The following is a 21,822-nucleotide window of genomic DNA, read 5'->3' as shown; positions in this document are numbered from 1 at the left end:
TAATTCTTATTTGCCCAAATCTGTTTGTGAAGTCTATGCACTCCCTCTATAAGAGGGATTGATCACATTAAACATGGGAACCCTGTAGACCACCTAACGGTGGAATGAAAGCAACTGCCAAGCGGAAGTAATTGTTTGAAACACATAGAAGTCAAGGAATAAAGTAAGTTGGAAGGCAAAGAGAAACTACAGTGATAAATTAGTTCAAGGAATTTAAAAATAAATTATCAGATGGACACACAAATATCAAGAGAAATATTTCTCCCTCTCCTAATTTTATGATGATATTTCTTCCCTTCCCGGTGGTAGAAGCAGGAGTTGGCCATGTGGTCCCTCGAGCCTGCTCCCTCATTCAGTAAGGTTTGGTCTTGGCCTCTGGTCCACTGCCTGCCTGTTCCCCAGGTAGAACAAAATTCTGACCACCTTGGCCTGGTCAATGCTTCCCCCTCCACAGCTCTCTGGGGCAGAGAATTCCAAAGATCCACGCTCCTCTGAGAGAAAAAAATGTATCCTCATGTCTGTCTTAAACGCAGCAAGACCCCACTGTTATCAGGATGCTTTTAGTGTCTTGTACCATGCAGAAAGAGGCAAAGGATTTGTTCAAAGACTGCCACTTCCTTATTTCCGGTCAATAATTCCCCATCCTTATCCACGAAGGGACCTGAGCTACTCTGTTCCTTTTTCATTTTCGGCACAACATGGTGGGCCAAAGGGCCTGTATCGTGCTGTATTGTTCTATGGTTCATTCCCAAAGATGGTATAGAAAAACATAGAGAATAACAATGAAATAACATAAGTACACAGAGAAGACAAATAACATTAAAATATGATAAAGAAATGATATTGTTATAAATCATGGAGTTAAAAGGGTGAGATCATCGTGTCTAATTGCATTGAATTATTGAAGAACTAACAGGAATAGAAATAAGAACATTGTAGTAGTTGTAACTATATTTGGTTTTACAAAAGGCTTATATTACATAAGATTCATGACTAAGGTCAGGACATATAGAACCATAGAACAATACAGCACAATACAGGCCCTTCGGCCCACCATGTTGTGCCGACCTTCAAACCACTCCTAAGACTATCTAACCTCTTCCTCCCATAAATCCCTCTATCTTAAATTCCTCCACATGCTTATCTAACAACCTCTTGAACTTGACCAACGTATCAGCCTCCACCACCACCCCAGGCAGCGCATTCCATGCACCAACCACTCTCTGGGTGAAAAACATCCCTCTGACTTCTCCCTTGAACTTCCCACCCATTACCTTAAAGCCATGCCCTCTTGTACTGAGCATTGGTGCCCTGGGAAAGAGGCACTGGCTGTCCACTCTATCTATTCCTCTTAATATTTTGTATACCTCTATCATGTCTCCCCTCATCCTCCTTCTCTCCAATGAGTAAAGCCCTAGCTCCCTTAGTCTCTCCTCATAATCCATACTCTCTAATCCAGGCAGCATCCTGGTAAATCTCCTCTGCACCCTTTCCAACGCCTCCACATCCTTCCTATAATGAGGCGACAAGAACTGGACACAGTACTCTAAGTGTGGCCTAACCAGAGTTTAGTAAAGCTGCATCATTACTTCGTGGCTCTTAAACTCGATCCCACGACTTATGAAAGCTAATATCCCATAAGCTTTCTTAACTACCCTATCCACCTGTGAGGCAACTTTCAGTGATCTGTGGATATGAACCCCCAGATCCCTCTGCTCCTCTAAACTGCCCAGAATCCTGCCATTTACCTTGTATTGCGCCTTGGAGTTTGTCCTTCCAAAGTGTACCACCTCACACTTCTCCGGATTGAACTCTATCTGCCACTTGTCAGCCCAGTTCTGCATCCTATCAATATCCCTCTGTAAGCTTCGACAGCCCTCCACACTATCCGCAGCACCACCAATCTTTGTGTAATCAGCAAACTTGCTAACCCACCCTTCCACCCCCTCATCCAAGTTGTTAATAAATATCACAAAAGGTAGAGGTCCCAGAACCGATCCCTGTGGGACACCACTAGTCACAGCCCTCCAATCCGAATGCACTCCCTCCACCACAACCCTCTGCTTTCTACAGGCAAGCCAATTCTGAATCCACACGGCCAAGCCTCCCTGGATCCCTTGGCCTCTGACCTTCTGAAGAAGCCTACCATGCGGAGCCTTGTCAAACTCCTTACTAAAATCCATGTAGACCACATCTACTGCACTACCCTCATCAATCTTCCTGGTCACCTCCTCAAAGAACCCTATCAGGCTAGTGAGGCAAGATCTTCTCTTCACAAATCCATGCTGGCTGTCCCTAATCAGTCCATGATTCTCTAAATGCTCATAGATCCTTTCTCTTAGAATCCTTTCCAACAGCTTGCCCACCACAGACATAAGGCTCACTGGTCTGTATTTCCCTGGACTATCCCTACTACCTTTTTTGAACAAGGGGACAATATTCGCCACCCTCCAATCCTCCAGTACCATCCCCATGGACAACGAGGACTCAAAGATCCTAGCCAATGGTTCAGCAATCTCCTCCCTCGCCTCCCGAAGCAGCCTGGGGAATATTCCATCAGGACCCGGGGACTTATCTGTCCTAATACTTTCTAACAGCTCCAACACATCCTCTCTCTTGATATCTACATACTCTAGAACATTACCCTTACCAACATTGTCCTCAGTGTCATCAAGACCCCTCTCCTTGGTGAATACTGAAGAGAAGTATTCATTGAGAATACTTCTTCCACTTCCACAGCTCTAGGCACATCTTCCCACCTTTGTCTTTAATCGGACCTACCTTTACTCTAGCCATCCTTCTGCCCTTCACGTACGAGTAAAAAGCCTTGGGATTCTCCTTAACCCTACTCGCCAAAGCCTTTTCATGTCCCTTTCTTGCTCTCCTCAGCCCCTTCTTAAGTTCCCTCCTTGCTACTCTATATTCCTCACGAGCCCTGTCTGATCCTTGCTGCTTACACCTTACGTATGCTGCCTTCTTCATAACTAGTTGTTCCACCTCCCTTGTCACCCATAGTTCCTTCACACCCTGCCATTCCTTCTCTGCCTCACCGGGACAAATTTATCCCTAACATCCTGCAAAAGATCCCTGAACATCGACCACATCTCTATAGTACATTTCCCCTCAAAAATGTCACCCCAATTTACACTCCCTACTTCTCGCTTTATAGCCCCATAATTCGCCTTTCCCCAATTAAATATCTTCCTGTCTTCTTTGCTCCTATCCCTGTCCATGACAATTCTAAAGGTTAGGGAGCAGTGGTCACTGTCCCCCAACTGCTCACCCACCGATAGATCTGTCACCTGACCTGGTTCATTACCTAAAACTTGATCTAATATGGCATTCCCTCTAGTCGGCCTGTCAACATACTGTGACAGGAATCCATCCTGGACACACTTAACAAACTCTGCCCTGTCTAAACCTTTGGCACTAAGCAGGTGCCAATCAATATTTGGGAAGTTGAAGTCTCCCACAATAATAACCCTGTTATTTTCACATCTTTCCAAAATCTGCCTCCCAATCTGCTCCTCAGTATCCCTACTGCTACCAGTGGGCCTATAGAATACTCCCAGTAGAGTAACTGCTCCTTTCTTGTTCCTAAATTCCACCCATATTGACTCTAGAGAGGATTCTTCTACATGATCCACCCTTTCTGCCGCTGTAATAGTGTCCCTGACCAGTATCACCAGCCCTCCTCCTCTTCTCCCCCCCTCCCTATTCCTTTTAAAACACTGAAAACCAGGAATATTCAATATCCATTCCTGCCCTGGCGTCAGCCATGTCTCTGTGATAGCCACAATATCGTAGTCCCATGTACTTATCCAAGCTCTCAGTTCATCACCCTTATTCCTGATGCTTCTTGCATTTAAGTAAATGCACTTTAGCCCATCCACCTTACTACTTTTATATGGTTAATGCAGGTTAATACAGAAGCAAGCAAAGCACTGTTAGAGCTGTAAAGCAGAGAAGTTGTTTAGTTAAACGTATAGAATTGGGCTACACTTTGAGAACTATGCACATTCTGAAAAGAATGGAGGTTGAGACGATGCAAAACAATGATACCAGAAGTGCTGCAGAGGTTGTGTCTCTTCGAGTCATAGTTATACAGCACGGAAACAGGCCCTTCAGCCCAACTGGTCCATGCAACCAAGATTCCCTTCCAAGCTAGTCCCATTTGCCAGTGTTTGGCCCATAACCTTCTAAACCTTTCCTATCCATGTACCTGTCCAACTGTCTTCTCTTCTAGAAGGGAGAAGGCTGAAGGGTGATATCAACAATTGATGTAAAGTGGTACCTTAAGGCAAGACAAAGTGTTAAATAAAAGCTGGAAATACTGGAAACACTCAGCAGGTTGGGCAATATCTGTTAATGTTTCACTAGAAAAAAAGTTCCCATGTTACAAAAGTCATAAATGTAAGGTAGTCACCATTAAATCTGAGAGGTTTCAGAAACATCTTCACCCAAAGAGCAGTTAGGCTGTGAAACTGTCTTCCACGGGGAATAACTGAGCCAATTTAAGGTGAAACTACATAACTTAAAGAGAAAGAATAGAATATCATGGTGCTAATTAAATGAAATAGAATGAAAGGAGAGTCATGTGGAGCATAAAGTGCTGCAATTGAACTGAGGACATCAAGATATTACCCAGTGCTTCATACATAATGACGGACATGTAATATGTATGCACAGCCCAGCATCAACTTCGTGCCATTTTTCAGAGCTAAAGACAGTTTGGGTACATTGCTGGTCACACCATTGAAAGCCTGTTTAACAAGTCTCCCCTCTCTTGTGACCAATGCTGCAGTAACGCAGCTGAGAGCAGAAGAAGAGTATGCCCTCAGTTCAACATCAGCTAAAATATGAGCATCGATAGAGTTGCCCCATGTATGTAAAGGAAGTGGAACTACAAACAGTCCAAGCTAGCACCAGTAAACACAACCTAAGCCCTTCGTTAGGCATTTACATTTTCCTTTGAAAAATAAGAAGTGTATTTATACTTCACCAGGCCCTTATTTTCTTGTCTGTTTCCTCTCAATATTTAATGTTAAATGTAGAATGATGAGAGTTTTTAAATTGGCTTTTCGTATCAACCACTGAAATGTAGAGGAGATGCTGGCATTTTGGTGAAACGGGAGCTGAAATTCCAGCTCATTCCTGCCAATAAGTAGGCCAAGCATCAGAAACAGTCTCCCTGTTGGAGTTACTGAAGAGGCTGATGAATGCTGGGGCAGATCTGCAGATATCTCGGTGTTTCAGCTCAGTGACCTTTCATCAGAGCTGGCAGGTTGCTGAAAGGATTGCAGGTTGGAGTGTGTGAAACATGTAACTGAAGGTGAGTAGGAGTCATGCCAGTGGCTGCAGTGTATTCATGGCTTCTCCTGCACTCCCACAGCTCGAGTTGCAGTAGCACAGAGCAGCTCGCTCAATCTGTTTGCGAGTCGTGAGGCAGAGCTGGAGCAGCGAGCGATGCTGCTGAAGAGACTTGCCTTTGCCATCTTCAGCAGTGAAGTGGACCAATACCAGAAGTATCTGCCAGACATACAAGGTTGGTGGCACTTGTCCAGAGCTACTGGGGTCATGTAGCGTGCACACTCAAAAGCAGGGGAAGTTACAAGTGTTACCTCACAGAGATATCGTGGTGATATTGTCAGCCTGGTAAAGCCAAAACAATTTATATATATCAGTAAACTGTCTGCAGTTTGGCCTGTTCAAACAAGGCTTTGCTCATATTGATTATTTGAAAGATTTGAATGTTCTAAAACTGTAAGGTTTTGCTGATACATGTAATAATCCAACTAGTTTTCAACTACGTGACAGAACATTACAAAGTCTGACAAGGGACAGAAGGAGTGCACTCAGCCCAGCAGGTCCATGCCGGGCTCTAAATCCTGCATAAGCCCCTGCCCACTTCTCTTGCCCTAACTGGAAATTAGTACATTCAGCAGCAAACTGAATGAAATTAGGAAGCAAACAGTATGATGCTGTTTATTGCAAAAGAAGGGACATCTTGGTTCAATTATACAGACTGCAACTGGAATATTGTGGACAGGACTGGCCTCCCCATCGAAGTGCAGCAAAGGTTCACCAGATCAATTCCTGAAATGGGAAGTTCTTGTTCTATGAAGATAGGTAAAGCAGACTGGGTCTCTAATCTCCAGAGCTGAAAAGAATGAGAAGTGATCTCATTGAAACTTGCACAATTCTGACAAGGTTTGATGAGGTAGATGCAGGGGTTTCCTTTAGCTGGGCTGTCCAGAACTTGGGTTCTCAGTCCCATAATAAAGGGTCAGCTAGTTCGTGTAATGAATCCTCCTGCTTCTGTTTCTTGTGTTCTTACTTTTAGCACCCCATCGACCTTAGCTAGAATTTATATTGTTCACCTCAGCCACTCCTTTTGGGGGAGAGTTTCTCATTCTGGCCTTGATGTTTCTCCTGAATTTCCATTATATGAATGGCTTCAAGTATTGGTTGCCCCATGAGTGGAAACATGTCCTCTATGTGTACCCTGTCAAGCCCAGTCAACATTGCAAAGACCACCTCATTAACATCTGGGGACTGGACAGCTGCCCACAAATACCACCTGTAGACTCAGCCAGCTCCATCACAGGTACAACCCTCCCCGCCATCGAGGACATCTTCAAGAGGCAGTGTCTCAAGAAGGCAGCATCCATCACTATAGGAGCCTGAAGACCCACACTCAATGTTTCAGGAACAGATTCTTTTCCCCCGCCATCGGATTTCTGAACTGTCCACGAACTCATGAAGGCAATCACGTTATTCATCTGTTGCACTATTTATTCATTTTTGTAACTGTTAGTGACTTTTATGTCTTCCACTGCCACAAACCAACCTGATTCTGATTCTGACTACTCCATAATTGTACTCTGACTACGTGCCATAATTGTACTCTCAGAATTGTACCTTTCACCCAGTGTCATCCATCACCACCCCTCGGTATGTCTTGCCCCATCGACAGGATAGTCCTGCCACAGGGGCAAACGCAGTGACATTCAGTTCAGAAGGTCTGGGAGTCCTCGATGCGGTCTCCAGACCCCATGGTCTCATAGCATCAGATCAAACATGGACAAGGAAACGTCCTGATTACACTCCACCCACCGTTCTCTCTCAACTGTGCTGTTCCGTGTTGAACAACACTTGAAAGAAGCATGAAAAGTAGCAGGGGTACGGAATGTACTCTGGGAGGAGGGACTTCGTCACCAGGAGTGGCTTGGGAGCACCTCCCCAGAACAAGCTGGGGAGAGGACATGGCTACTGAGACTGGGTCTTTGGCAGGAAGCGGGTGAACCAACACCAGGGATAAACCTATGTACCCTTGTCCTCGCCAATCTACCGTGGCAGTTGTGTCTGTCCATGAGATAACTGGAAGGGACGAGTCCATATTCCTTGTGGAGACAATGTCTCATTCTCACACTGACGATGCTACATCATATGGCAGCACTATCATAGCAACTGGAATAGCTGCATTGACAATCTAAAATAAGTACCATAAGGCACAGGACTCATAAGGACTGTGTGCAGCCTTGGGGCATATCCCTCACTCTATCATTACTATGAAGCCAGAGAATCCAAAAGGAGGTGTCAACCTATGAAAACAGCATCTTGTAGACAGAGCAAAGCAAACCTACAACCAACATGTAATGTGAGATCTCAGCAATCTTGTCATCTTCAGTGAATGGTGTTGGACAATTAAAGAGCCATTGGGACCAGGAGGTTCCAAGAACAGCTCCATCTTCAGCAGTGGTGAGTTCAGCACAGGAGTGCTAAAGACAAGTTGCCGGGAGTGCTAAGTGGATGTGTCATCTTGGCTTCCTGCTGAAACAAGGCTTCAGCTAATAGGTTCACTGGGAGTGGCTGAGTGCATGGGATCCAGCCAAGACTGCAGGACTGGCCATTGCAGCCATAATACTGAAGAGCTATCCTTGGAACAGGAACAGGTCCTTCAGCCCATGATGTCTGCGACAAAATATATGCTGAATTAAACTGAAACTATCCTTAGAATTAGCCATCCTTCAATACCCTGTTTAGTTACAACACAAGAATCCGTGTGACAGTGTAGAAAGTTGCACAGATGTATCCTGTCCATAGATCCCAGGACAAGTCCATCCAGCCACCTATCCCTAATTCATCAACTGTCAATCATCAGCACTGGGGGAGCATGTCATTGACATTGCCATCAAGTGGCGCATACTCCCCTTCAACTGCCCTCTTGCACTCAGTCTGGGTTTCACAAGGACTGGTCAACTCTAGATTTCATTACAACCTAGTCCAGGCAGCATTTGTGGAGGGAGAAACACGGGTGTTGTTTCAGGTTAATGGCCTTGCATCAGAGACAGAAACAGGAGAAACAAGATCTCTTTTAACAGGGCACATTGCACGTACTGGTTGCAACCTTCTGTGGTCACAGGTGATTCTGCACCTCTCATCGGCAGCTCCCCATCATCCCTTTAACCTCTGATACACTTACCATCACACTCATCATCGAACATTTGTGACATGGGAGGCCCTTTAGCCCATCCTGGTTGAACAATTACTCTCCACATGAAGTTCCCCCCTTGCAGCACTGGGTCTGCAGTCTCACCTCTTCAACTACACACTCAAGTACTGTTTCAGTATGACAGTTTCTGCCTCTCTCACACTCTCAGGCAATGTCAGACCATAGCACCCGCTGGGTTAAACAAGTTCCCTCGTCTCGCCACTAACCCTGATACCAATAATATAAATTTATACTGCCTGGTTGTTGACTCTGCAACTACTGGATGCAGGTTCTTCCTATTCACTCTATCCACACCTCTCGGTTTTGTAGATTAAATCTTCCTTCAGCTTCCTCTGTTCCAGTGTTTCCTCACAGCTAAAATGTTCCAGTGCTGGCAACATCCTGGTGAATCTCCTCTGCACCATCTCCTGTGCATCACATCCTTCCTATAGTGTGGTGGCCAGAACTGTATACAGTGCTCACACTGTGGTCTAACTAGTCTTGTCCACAGTTCCAGCATAACCTCCCTACTCTTTTATTCCTTGCCTCAGCTAATAAAGAAAAACATCCCATCTGCCTTCTGAATCACCTTATTGCCCTGTCCTGCTACTTTTTACAAACCTATAGTCCTAGGTTCCTCTGTCCCTCCACCACTCACTATCCTCCCACTCCACTGTTTATTCCCTCGCCTTGTTGCACCTCCCCAAATGCTTCACCTTAGGACTTCCCTGGATTTAGTTCCATTTGCTGCTTCACTGAGCAGACCACATCTCTCCTGCAGTCTAAACCTTCCTCCTCTGATTTCGGTTATGCAGAGTAACATTAAATAACTTGGCATTATTTTTCTACTAGGATCAGAATCAGGTTTATTATCACTGACATATGTTGTGAAGTTTGTTGTTTTGTGGCAGCAGTACAGTTCTAAAATCCTCCTTTGTGTTATTATATTGAGCATTGTCTTTGACCGTTGACGTAACTGGTGAATTCCCGGGGTGTTTTGCTCTATTCCAGAACGGCTGGTGGAAAGTCTGCGGCTGCCACAGGTCCCCACGCTCCACGCACAGGTTTTCCTCTTCTTCCGTGTCTTGTTGTTACGGATCTCGGCACGTCACCTCACTTCCCTGTGGCCCACTATGATCACAGAACTGGTAAGTTAACCATGATGATATGAATGCAGTCCCAAGCCTCCCCTCCCTTCCATTTTCTCCCTCTCCTCCCAGAGGAAGCTCCAGCAGGATGCATTTTCCCCGCTCAGTTTACATTGTTGGAAGCAAACTATTCATTCTGCATTCTTGTATCAACCCCACCACTGCTCAGTCCTTGGTCTAGAATGTATGGGAAAGTTCAGGAAGGGCAGTGAAACATCACTGTGAAAATCAAAGCAACTGCAGACACTGGAAATTGTTAATAAAAACAGAAAAAGTTGCAAATACTCAGCAGGTCAGGCAGCATCTGTGGAGGGAGAAACAAAGTTAACGTTCTGACACAGGGTTTTCAATCTGAAAAGTTAATTCTGCTTCTTTTTCCACAGCTTAGACAAACTTGGGTTGTTCGCCTTAGAGTGTCGAAGGCTGAGGGGAGACCTGATAGAGGTCTTTAAAATTATGAGAGGCATAGATAGGGTAGATGGTCAGAATCCGTTCCCCAGAGTAGAAATATCAAACACCAGAGGACATGCTTTTAAGGTTAGAGGGGGGAAGTTTAAAGGCGAGGTGAAGGGCAAGTTTTTTCCGTAGAGAGTGGTAGGTGCCTGGAATGGATTATCGGGGTAGTAGTGGAATCAGGCAGTTTGGTGGAGTTTAGATAAACACATGAATTTGAGGGGAATGGAGGGATATGGATGCTACACAGGAGGAGGATATTTAGTAGAAATTGGCATCAAGATTGGCACAACATCATGGGCCAAATGGCCTGTCCAGTGCTGTACTGCTCGATGTTCTATGAGATGCTGCCTGACCTGCTGAGTGCCGCATTCTCTGAAAGTCGTGTGTTTAATGCACAAATCCCGCTAGCTGAACGTTTCTGCCCAATCGTTCCTGCTCAAGACTCGGTTTCGTCCTTGGCCATTTCCTCCCAACTGCCTTGAGAATTACAGCAGAGTGGGTGACAGAATCCTTAGAGGGCCTGAGCACATTGTTTATTGATCAGTGCTTCAGCAGTGAACGCTGATGTTGTTGAAGTGGGCGCTGTATGATCTCTTCCCATGGATGTCATGTCAAGGGGAAGACATTATATCAACATTGCTTCTTCTGTTGCACTGTACATGGTCTTCCTCCTCAATGAGGAGAGAGTTTTTGTGCAAGGGAACAGCAGGCTTTGTTTAACCAGTCGTGAGGATGCATTTATCATTTCTGCCTCTTTCCTCCTTCGCTGAAGGTCCAGGTGTTTTTGCTGATTGAACAGGAGCTGACAGCAGATGAAGACATTTCAAGGTAAAGGTTTCCCACTGCCCATCAGAGTTTTATGTTTGTCATCTGCTTAGCAAGTTTCTAAAGTCCGACCACCCGTGCTGGTGGAACAGGCTGGTCGTCCTTTCCACTGGGAGAAGGAAAGTGCAGGATGCCAGCCTAGTCTCGTCAGTCAGTCTGAAACTGACTGAATTACCTTCCTCTCATCAGATACTGGGAGACTATTTGAGTTACTTAACAATTTAACAATCCTGCGCAATATTCAAGTTCAAACTTAATGAATGCCATACAATGATGAGAGCTCATTGTTTCATGGTCACTTGAACTTCTCTGAAAGAATGTTTATATTTCTCAACTTTTCCCACTTGGTTTTTAATTTAATTAAATCTGTGTAATCACTGTAGTCTTTTTAAAATCTAAGCAGATAATGCTGTATAGTTTTTCTGTTAAGCACATCTGCCATTTCCACTTGATGTTTTACTTCCTAACTGGAAATTAAATAACAGTATTATTTTCATGGTTGCCAGTTTTATGCTTAAACCCTGAGGATGACAGATCACGTATCAGCTCATTGCCGTCCCCTCTACTGACCATCCCTTCTCACCTCCGCAGTTGATTCTGCTTCTTTTCTGACCTCTTGTCTCCTCGTGTAAGTGTAGTTTTCTCGATGAAACTGATAGCCTTGTGACTTTCCACTCTGATGAATTTTTCTCCTTGAACCTTCAGAGGATTGAGTCTCCGGGGAAGGGCACCCAATGCTCTCACCCTAAACATCATTATTGAGATGTTGGCCTTGAAAATGAGATTGATTTCACTTTAACTAGTGCCTGGTCCCTGCCCTGAAACCTGCCATCTGAAGTTTGAATATGAATTACAGTATTTTCATGGTTGTAAGTCTTGTTGTTAAAACATCACTTTGGAGACGATTCTTAGTCGTTACAAACAACAGAATATGTTTGAGGGCAAGCAAACATCAAGGTGCTTAATGAAATCATATGTAACATTATACTGGTTTCCTTTGCATTCCTCTAATACACATTAGCACTTTGCTAAAAGATCTGCAGGAAGGACAAACGGGGTCCTTCTGTGTTAGACTTTTATCCAGTGAGGCCTTTCGAAATGCTCCAGGATACTGCAAATCGCAACCAAAACCCTGAGCTATGATTGTGCCGCAGCCAGCAACAGGGAGCCAGGTACAGTGTAAGCACTTACCATGTTCAATCACTTCTACATTTCAGGACTGCAGGTCCATCTGTGTCTGGTTTGGAAACCACCTACATGGGCGGCAATGGGTTCTCGACTTCCTACAACAATCAGCGCTGGCTTGCCCTCTATCTCTCTGCGTGCAAATTCTTGGATTTGGCACTGACCTTACCTTCTGAAAACCTTCCCCAGTTTCAGATGTAAGTAACTGGCAAAGTGTTGCTTCTTTACAAGCACACAACATGTCTGAAATCACTACCCTTTTTGTGGATGTTATCCGCGGTAAGAGGAGGAAACATATTTGCTGGATAAGAGTACAAGACACCTCTCTTTAATCATTGATCAATGCTTTTGCAGACTTGTGTTCTGTAAATTCCCTATAATCCTGAGGTGGTGAAGGTTTGAATCTACCCTGACACAGGGTTTATCCCCTCCCCCACTGTCTGCCCACAATCCCTCCCTCCCTTATCTGGTATCACTCACCCCCTTCCCTCCCTATCAGATTCCATCATCTGCAGCCCCTTGTTGCCCCCACCTGTAACCTCCCAGCCTCTGTCACTATCTCCATCCCTCCCTCCCCCACCTGACTCCATCTGCCTATCACCCCTCCTTGCCTGGATCCATCTCTTGCTCCACCATTCCCCCCAAACTCCCTAGACGGGCTTATCTCCCCTCTACACTCTCAGTCCTGATGCAGGGTCTCGACCTGACATTTCGACTTGCTATAAGGCTTAGTCCCTTGTAATGTCATTTCATGAACTTTGTGTCAGTGCTTCACTGAATCAGGCAGTTTCTTTATTTAAGATAACTTCCCTTCCAAACCAGACCCTCTTAAGTAAATGAAAATATGAAAAACTGCAGATGCTGGAAAGAAATAAATTTGGCATGTCCCCTTTGACCCTCACCAATTTTTATTGATGCACCATAGGAAGATGCATCACAGCTTGGTACGGCAACTGCGCTGCCCAAGACCGCAAGAAACTGCAGGGACTTGTGGACACAGCTCAGCACATCACAGAAACCAGCCTCCCCTCCATGGACTCTGTCTACATTTCTTGCTGCCTCAGAAAAACGGCCAGCAGAATCAAAGACCCCACCCACCCCAGGCACTCTCTCTTCTCCCCTCTCCCACGAGGCAGAAGGTACAAAAGCCTGAAAGCACGTACCACCAGGCTCAAGGACAGCTTCCATCCCATGTTATAAGAGTATTGAACGGTCCCCCAGCATGATAAGATGGACTCTTGACCTCATAATCTACTTCATTATGACCTTGCACCTTATTGTCTGCCTGCACCGCACTTTCTCTGTAGCTGTGACACTTTATTCTGCATTCTGTTATTTTCTTTTGGACTACCTCAATGCACTGTTGTAATGAAATAATTATGGATGGCACGCAAGACAAGTTTTTCACTGTACCTCAGTATATGTGACAATAATAAACCAGCTTACCAATTTGAAATAAAAACAGAAAATGCTGGAAACACTCAGCAAACTTCAGTTCCTCTCTCTGAAGATGCTGCCTGACCTGCTGAGTGTTTGCAGCATTTTCTGTTTTTATTCCTCTAAAAAGATATAATAAAACTCTAATAAATCTGCTATCCGACTATTTGGACATCCTGATGATTCAGCATCTGGCTCACCAGATGATATTTGTTGTACTCCCTCTGGAGTCACCCGGTTCCCGGTTCCCACGCTCCCTCCCCACTCGCTGGGCTCCCCGTTCCCACGCTCCCTCCCCACTCCTAAGATCCTCAGATCCTAAGCTCCCTTTAAACTTTGTGGATTCACTGGAAAATTTTATATATCGTGTAACACTTTTTAAAAGTGAATCAAAAGTTTGTTGGGGTATTAACAGGAAATAATTTTATTTTCTGTTAATAAATAAATAAATGAGGTGAAAAAAAGACAGGAATTTAAAATAGGGGGATATGTGGTAGGAAGGGCTTAGATAGTCTTAGGGGAGGTTTAAAAGTCGGCACAACATTGTGGGCTGAAGGGCCTGTATTGTGCTGTACTGTTCTATGATTCTATAACATCCAGTAGTCCAGAAAATCTGCTTGTCTGGCACCACCAAAGTCCCAAGCATTCAGGGTATTGGAGTTTTACTGTCATTTATTTTGCTGTTCATCTGCATTCCTCCAGTTTAGACAATAATACATTGGAATCATTTGGTAATTTAACTATCATGGATTTTTCAACATAGAAAGTTCCTTGATGTATCTCAGCGTGTACTTGAGGAACTATATGCAAAGTTATAGTTGCCTAAGAGAATTATTATGAAAAACAGAGTTCAGGTTTGGAACTTATAGACTGTATATAATTTGAGACTTCACTCACCAAACTACTGATGGGACTTGCAGTATTAACCTGTAGGACTCTCCTAGCTCATGTTCATTCTGGATCTAGACCTGGATAACCAAAGTATGGATATTGATGCAAGTAACAACTACTGTCAGTACTTAGGTTACCACTGTTCAGTATTTTTAGAGCTCTGTCTTCTGCGTGCTTTGGAAAAATGTTTGAAAATATGTATTTAATGCATTGCACTGATTGACTCTGACTCTGTTTAGGTATCGTTGGGCTTTCATTCCAGAAGTATCTGATGATTCAGGGCTGGAGGTTCGCAGACAAGGAACTCACCAACGAGAATTCAAACCTTACGTGGTTAGATTGGCCAAACTGCTGAGGAAAAGAGCAAAGGTATTTATTTCCTTTCTCTCCACTTGGATTCTTCCTCCATCCCTGCTGAAGACACTTGCTTGGGTTGGTTTGGATGGGCCCTGTTCAGTAGCTCAGACTACTATTTGCAAAATACATTGTACTTACAGCATTGAAATATGGTATTACTCTCAAGACATCCAATTACTATTTAGCAAAGCAATGTTTTTAATGTAACACTTAATTTAATTAAGAGAAACAAGGATCTTCACAATGGTTTGTTCAGAAAATAGATGTCATGTATATGGCCTTTGTACTTGCCATGAGAGTTAACATGGCCCAATTAGAAAAGCATGGGTTGTTGGCTTTTATTGCAAGAGGATTTGAGTACTCTGAGTTCTCATTACCTCTGAGGTATAGGAGTACAGAACTCCCATGGATTATACTAAGGCTCTCTCCTTGTACCGATTACACCCAAAACTTTATAGAATAGTCTAACTGTGGTCTCACCAAGCCCTGTATAATTGCAGTTGACAGGAGAGTGGTGGGTTAATGGAAAGAGCTGCCATAGGAAGTGGTAGAGATGGGTACATTACAATGTTTAAATGACATTTGATGTTTTGGGATGTTTCATCTGGACCAAAATGAAGGGTCTCAACCCGAAAAATTGACTGTCCATTTCCCTCTACAGATGCTGCCTGACCCGCTAAGTTCCTCCAGCAGCTTGTTTCTTGCATCATTCAATAAGTATTGTTTGCCTGTTCTTCCCATCCAAATGAATCTCTCGTTTACCCTGATCACAGTGCATCTGCCCTTCTCAGCCTATTTACATCCCTTTACGTTTACTGTGTGGCCTTCGCTTAGTTTTCTTTCCACAGCAGATTTGGATACATTAGTAATTTAGATGAAGGAATAAGATTCAAGGAAGCTTAGGTCCAGGCACTGATCCTTGTGGCACCCCACCAGTTATAGCCTGCCAACCTCTAAATGAAGCCATACTCATAATCTCTATTTTCTGTCCAATACTCCAGTGATGCAAAAATATCACACTCACCCCTATGAGCCCTCATCTTTTGGGTGGCATCTTGTGTCTTAACATCTGAATATAGTACACCCAGTGATTCCCTTGTACTGTACAGGTGTAACCTTATAACAAATCTAATATTGTCAAATACAATTTCCCTTTCATAAAACTGTGTTGACTCTGCCTAATAATCAGTGCCCAACACTTCCCAACATCTAATGTTGGCCTCTTGTTCAATGTAATTCTTCCCTCCTTGAACAATGTTGTTGTATTTGCTGGGACCATTCTGGAATCTCTGGGGTTCTGGAAGATAACCATTTATGTATCCATCTTTTAGAACCTTCAGACAGAGGTCTTCAGTTTGTTGGCTTTTAGACTGACTGGCTTCTGTTGTACACTTTCTGTACTGAAAATAATTACAGTGGGCCAGATTACACTGATTTTTAGCTAGCTGTTGCTGTGAAAACCAGAGAGTTCTTAGCACATTCTGGACTTCCACTGAGTCTAGTGCAGTTCCTAATTGTGCTGAGTGGAGAGGCTGGACATACTTTTTATCTCGTCACTCAGGTTTTGCATCAATCATAGCTGGTGCATCTAGCATGCTCCCATTTATTTAAATGAAGCTGTGGCTTTCACTTTAAAAAAAATGAGAGGTTTGTTGTTTTTATTCTAATTATTTTTTATTATTAATTTACAAAAGTTGAATGTGTTATGATTTTTAAAAAAAATATTTTTCACCTGTTTCTAAATGTCTCTGACCTCAGACATGCAGAAACAGTGGAAAAGGCCTTTGGCAGCATGAGGTACAGTTTCAAGCCTAGGGTTCTGCCATCTGTGGCTCACTCATCACTCCACCTCCTGGAACAGCCAGCAGGACAATAGGAGCCACACCACCATAAAGGCAAGTGTGGTTGCAGATATCCCACAACAGGGATACCAGGCAGGGGAGTCCTGATTTCAAACAGGGAGTGCAGTTTTGAGGATGTGTTGGAAGAGACAATATTTTGATGCAGGGAAGGACAAAGGGCTACAACAGTGAAAAGTAAGGACTGTAAAGAGGTAAGGTGAACGGTTTGTAGAAGAGTTTTTATGTAACCCATTGAATTGAGCAGTTAGTGTAGTTCCTGGCTTATGGAAAGTTCGAGTATGCTATGGTTGATCATGTCATGCTCTAACTAGAATCCCATTCATTGCAAAATTCTTTTGCTTATTTCAGAAAAATCCAGAGGATGATAATTTGGGAAGGACGCTACCGTGGGCACCAGGCCATCTGCTCCTGACTGTTTACTCCATCCGCAGCATCGAGCAGCTGCTTCCTTTCTTCAATGTACTCAGCCAGTTTTTCTCCAACAAAATCACAAGCAGGTCTACTGGCTACTCAGAGAACCCTGTCCCATGCACAAACTCATTTGCACACAAAGACATTAAAACTGAGAGCCAGAAGACATTCTGGAACAAAGCTAGACAAAAAATTGAGGAAGTACTAGAGAAAGATTTTCTGGAAAGTGTCATAAAAGCATAATGGTGTTCCACTGGAGTGAGGGTAATCATTCAAAAAAAATTCTCTGCCAGGTGTATATTTTAGTTTGTATTTAAATAAGGAACTAAAATGTAATTAAATTTTACTTGTACAGATTGAGTTCTGAATGCTGAATTGGGTCATCGTATCATTGACTCCTTTTGATCATGGAGTCTAGAATGTAAATTACTGTACTATTCCATTTGATTCTAAATAAATGCACTTGGTGTCCATTTGCAGAACTTATTAAATCTTTGTTTTGTCAGCTACTAAATGGTACAATACAATTCCTCCTTGGAGCGATGGAGGATGAGGGGGGAACCTGATAGAGGTGTATAAGTGATGAGAGGCTTTTTCCCAGGGCTGAAATGGTGGCCACAAGAGGACGTAGGTTTAAGGTGCTGGGGAGTAGGTATAGAGATGTCAGGGGTAAGTTTTTTTTTTACTCAGAGAGTGGTGAGTGCGTGGAATGGGCTGCTGGCAACGGTGGTGGAGGCAGATACAATAGGGTCTCGTAAGAGACTTTTGGATAGGTACATGGAGCTGAGAAAAATAGAGGGCTATGGGCAAGCCTAGTAATTTCTAAGGTAGGGACATGTTCGGCACAACTTTGTGGGCCAAAGGGCCTGAATTGTGCTGTAGGTTTTCTATGTTTCTAATTCCTATTACAAGTAATGTAAGCCCGCTTTCCACCACAATGTTTCAATTTGATCTTTGCAGGTACCTTTGGGTATGGAATGCTGACTCTTGCAGCTATGACTGTATTTGTCTGTACCAGAGTACAGAATATACTGTAAGACGGGCATTGTGATCTGTGCAGATAAAGACACGCTTTTACAGGCAGAGGATTTGACTATGGAAGGAAGAGATCAAAGCTGTGAAAAGTATCAAGAAGCTGCCAGTCCAGGTGGTGAGAAAAATACCATCTGAAGCAGCCAACTTAGGCTGTGTAGCAGTGGTAATTTAAAGGAGGACAGAGCTGAAGTAATCCCTCTGGGCTGTTGAAAGCACCTTCAGGTAGGTTGTGCACAATGTAAACTGAGGGCCACACATTATTTGATGAACTACTTCAATAAAACTTAAGACAAAGTCAGACTCAATTACTTTCAGTCTTGTAATCTGCCACATTTTGTCCCAGAGAGATTCAGGGCCATTGTTTTAAAGACATTTAGTTGATGCAGTTACACAGAGAATAAGGTAAAATTAATATCATGTTTATTTTTCCTCAGAACACATAACTTGATAATAAACAGCATAATATGATGGAATTACATGTGTTTACTCTTCCATTACAGCAGCTGTGATGAGGAACTATAAAATCTTTAGATAAAACTTTATTTTTTTACTGAATAAAGACCAGCATCCATTCTTGACTCTACAAATGCAGAAACCAATAGCCACTATGGATAACTGATGGTTTAAAAACTATTTATTCAAACCCTATTATTAAAAGTATTGAGTTGTTTGGTGATTTACTCCAAAAGTAGTTTTGATTTTGTGAAATTTAGAAAAATGAGATCTAAAAAAAATCAAAAACTTTCATAAGTGAATATTGCACTTTTTTGAGCAAAAAAATCCCCAGGGGTAGGGAAAAGTACTTTCAACAGAACAACATTTGCCCTTTCATCACAGTATGGTTACATTTATTAAAGAATTCTGCCAGCATTAAAAGTTACTTTACAATCACCCTGAGCAGGCAAATGGTCGACTGGTTTCTGTCAGCTTACTTGTTAGAAAGCATTTAGAGGCAGAAAGGAAAACAATTCATTATTTTCAGAAAAGACACCTTGTAATTAAGCCACATCTTTAGTGTCCTATTCATTCATTAGCACAGGAATATAAGTAGGGCAGGAATAATTTCCAGGATCCATAATTTGCGATATGCCAGAATTATTTTTGAGCCCCCACCCCCCAATACCTTCCTTATGGCAATGTTACCAAGATACAAGTTTAATCATCAAAATAAATCTGATTTCTGAACTTAAAAATGCATATGGTACACAAGTGTGTTTCTTCACTGATAGCCACAGTATCCTTACAATAGTAAACTAAACTATGGAACTTCTTCTCCCTCCTAATTAAAAGAAAGCCTTACATATTATTTTGCAAGCATCAGTTAAGACTGGTAACTTGCAAAGCTGTACAAATTTCATTCTCCACGTTTGCATCTTCCCTCAATCCTCAAACTACCAGTTTGTGAGAAATGAAGTACATACTGTAAGTAGAAGCTCCTGCTCTTAGAGTTTTGTCCCCTTGCTGTATTTACATCCAGGCCAACCATTCATGAAATGTTGTAATTAATTTTTTGAGAGACCTAATAGTATTCTGTGACAGAATCTGCACATTTAGTTTTGAAGGGCATCAGGAATTCCTATGAACCACCACCTGTATGTAGTGTTAATATAAGGATGCACCTAAAGTGTGCAAAAAAACATTTCACCACTTTTTCTTAATGCAGCAACTTGGGTTCCTCTCCCACTCCTCCAGCCATTTTGTACACCAGGAGGCTTACTTCATATGCCAAAGTGTCTGCATTTGCCTGCAAAACAAATGTAAAAATCACACTCTATAAGCATGTGTGAAAAATCTATTCAATTTAGGACTCCCACTTCATCCTCAGTAACAAGTCACCTACGCCGCAGTAGGGAATTACTTTTGACACATTTAAATACAGGCACCAAATGTGTGCAATTCATAAAGATCATACTCAAATTCAGTGATGCTTCCAGAGGTAAAATAGGTTTGTTGAAAAGAAATCCCAGAACACACATTCCAGATTATGAGATGGAATTATTCTATATAGTCTACAGGGAGAAAAATTTACTTTACTCTGACATTAATTATACAGCAGATATAGGAAATTCCCTCAGTTCATTCAGGTATTATTAATGGTTAAACCAAGCAGTTGGAGGAGGGAGCCAGAGCACACAATTCCAATGGCAAGAGACCATGTGTGAATCAAGTTTTCAGTCAGTCAAATGTACCAAATAGCGAGATAGCTACTTGATGTCTTTTGTTCCAGTCTAATCTTCTATGTGAGTGTGATGGGTTACATAAGATTTCTGCTGGTATCAATTTCTTAAATTCTGCCTTTCCAATATAGAATAAATACTCAGAGGCATCATCTGATTAAACCAAACCTCTGCTTAGGGTTGTACAATGAACGATGGATTTGGGTTGATATTATAGAGGGCTTTCAAAAAGTGTATCTGAGAATCTTAACAGTTCTATAATTGTGAAAACTGTTGATTTGAGGCTGCTGTAAATTGACCTGATTATAGATAGCCACTTAGTTCAGATAGTCTGAATGTTTCATGTTCCTGCCTGGATTTAGGAGAACATATTCTCAGTCACAGTTGATGCTGTTGTGTTACTAAATATTTAATGTATAAGACTGAATATGACTTGTGGTAAAGCTCCTTCCAGTGCTGCAGGGAGGACTGGTTACCCAAACTAGGGAAAAAGCAACTCCAATGATGAAATGGCAGAATGAGGGGTTGCTGATTTTCATCCAATTCTACTATTTTTGCACTGGAGCTACACATTTTAGTGTCTTACCTGAGTGTCAGCTTCAGCGTACACTCTGACCACATCTTCTGTACCTGATGGCCGTACAAAGGCTCGTGACAGGCTGTATTTCGTCACCAGAGCATCAATGTTTTGTTGCAGCCCTGCAGGTGACACTGCTCTCCTTCCAGCATCCACAGTGGTAATCACTTGTCGGTCCAATACCTAGTACAAATTAAAACATACAGCAGTGTTTGGAGTGTGGAAATAAAATAGTGATGGCTGGGACTCCTGTTTTTAGCATGTATCCAAAGCTCAGTGGAAAAAATACTCCACATTAAGAAAACTAACTGAGGTGTGACACAAAAGCTCCCTGATCATACTTAAATGAGTTACTTCTTGCATTCTTTGTTATAAAACTGTGAAGACTCTGACAGATATAACAGCCCAAACTACAGCAGATAAAGAATAAAATAATATATATTCTTTAAAGAACAAACTGGTCAGCTTGGCACAGCAGTAGTTCTGTGACTCAGAAGGTTGCAGGTTAGGAGCACACTGTGACACTTGAGCACATGATCTAGGCTGATCCTTCCTTGCCATACCAAATTGTGAGAACAAAATATTATCTGCCTGATAAATGATACCATGCACCATTCAAAAGAGGAGCAGGATGTGACTAGACACATTGATGAAGGAAGAGCAGTAGATGTAGTGTATATGGATATCAGCAAGGCTTATTGAGAAAGTAAGGAGGCATGGGATCCAAGGGGACATTGCTTTGTTGATCCAGAACTGGCTTGCCCACAGAAGGCAGAGTGGTTGTTGACGGGTCACATTCTGCATGGAGGTCGGTGACCAGTGGTGTGCCTCAGAGATCTGTTCTGGGACCTTTACTCTTTGTGATTTTTATAAATGACCTGGATGAGGAAGTGGAGGAATGGGTTAGTAAGTTGCTGATGACACAAGGTTGGAGGTGTTGTGGATAGTGTGGAGGGCTGTCAGAGGT

At 42.8% G+C, this 21,822-nt stretch overlaps 2 protein-coding genes across 6 annotated transcripts in view; one reads left to right on the top strand and one right to left on the bottom strand.

Annotated features, from left to right (window-relative positions):
* The window catches only part of dop1a (DOP1 leucine zipper like protein A), a 158,087-nt gene extending 140,554 nt beyond the window's left edge, over positions 1 to 17,533 (top strand). For all 5 annotated transcript variants that reach the window (XM_052011959.1, XM_052011960.1, XM_052011962.1 and 2 more), the window contains exons 32-37: positions 5,393 to 5,545; positions 9,506 to 9,642; positions 10,871 to 10,926; positions 12,141 to 12,305; positions 14,676 to 14,805; positions 17,004 to 17,533. In XM_052011959.1, the coding sequence (XP_051867919.1) occupies positions 5,393 to 5,545; positions 9,506 to 9,642; positions 10,871 to 10,926; positions 12,141 to 12,305; positions 14,676 to 14,805; positions 17,004 to 17,309 (947 nt within the window). In that variant the 3' untranslated portion in view covers positions 17,310 to 17,533. The remainder of the gene's footprint in view (positions 1 to 5,392; positions 5,546 to 9,505; positions 9,643 to 10,870; positions 10,927 to 12,140; positions 12,306 to 14,675; positions 14,806 to 17,003) is intronic.
* Positions 17,534 to 18,500: 967 nt separating this feature from the next.
* The window catches only part of pgm3 (phosphoglucomutase 3), a 49,204-nt gene continuing 45,882 nt past the window's right edge, over positions 18,501 to 21,822 (bottom strand). Inside the window, exons 13-14 of the mRNA XM_052011967.1 lie at positions 20,865 to 21,038; positions 18,501 to 19,845 (exon numbers count right to left, since the gene is read on the bottom strand). Coding sequence (XP_051867927.1) covers positions 19,756 to 19,845; positions 20,865 to 21,038 — 264 coding nt within the window. The 3' untranslated portion in view covers positions 18,501 to 19,755. The remainder of the gene's footprint in view (positions 19,846 to 20,864; positions 21,039 to 21,822) is intronic.

The sequence above is a fragment of the Pristis pectinata genome, chromosome 3 (genome assembly GCF_009764475.1).
Source record: "Pristis pectinata isolate sPriPec2 chromosome 3, sPriPec2.1.pri, whole genome shotgun sequence".
NCBI classification, from domain to species: Eukaryota; Metazoa; Chordata; class Chondrichthyes; order Rhinopristiformes; family Pristidae; genus Pristis; species Pristis pectinata.
This window is presented reverse-complemented; position numbering and strand designations above follow the sequence as displayed.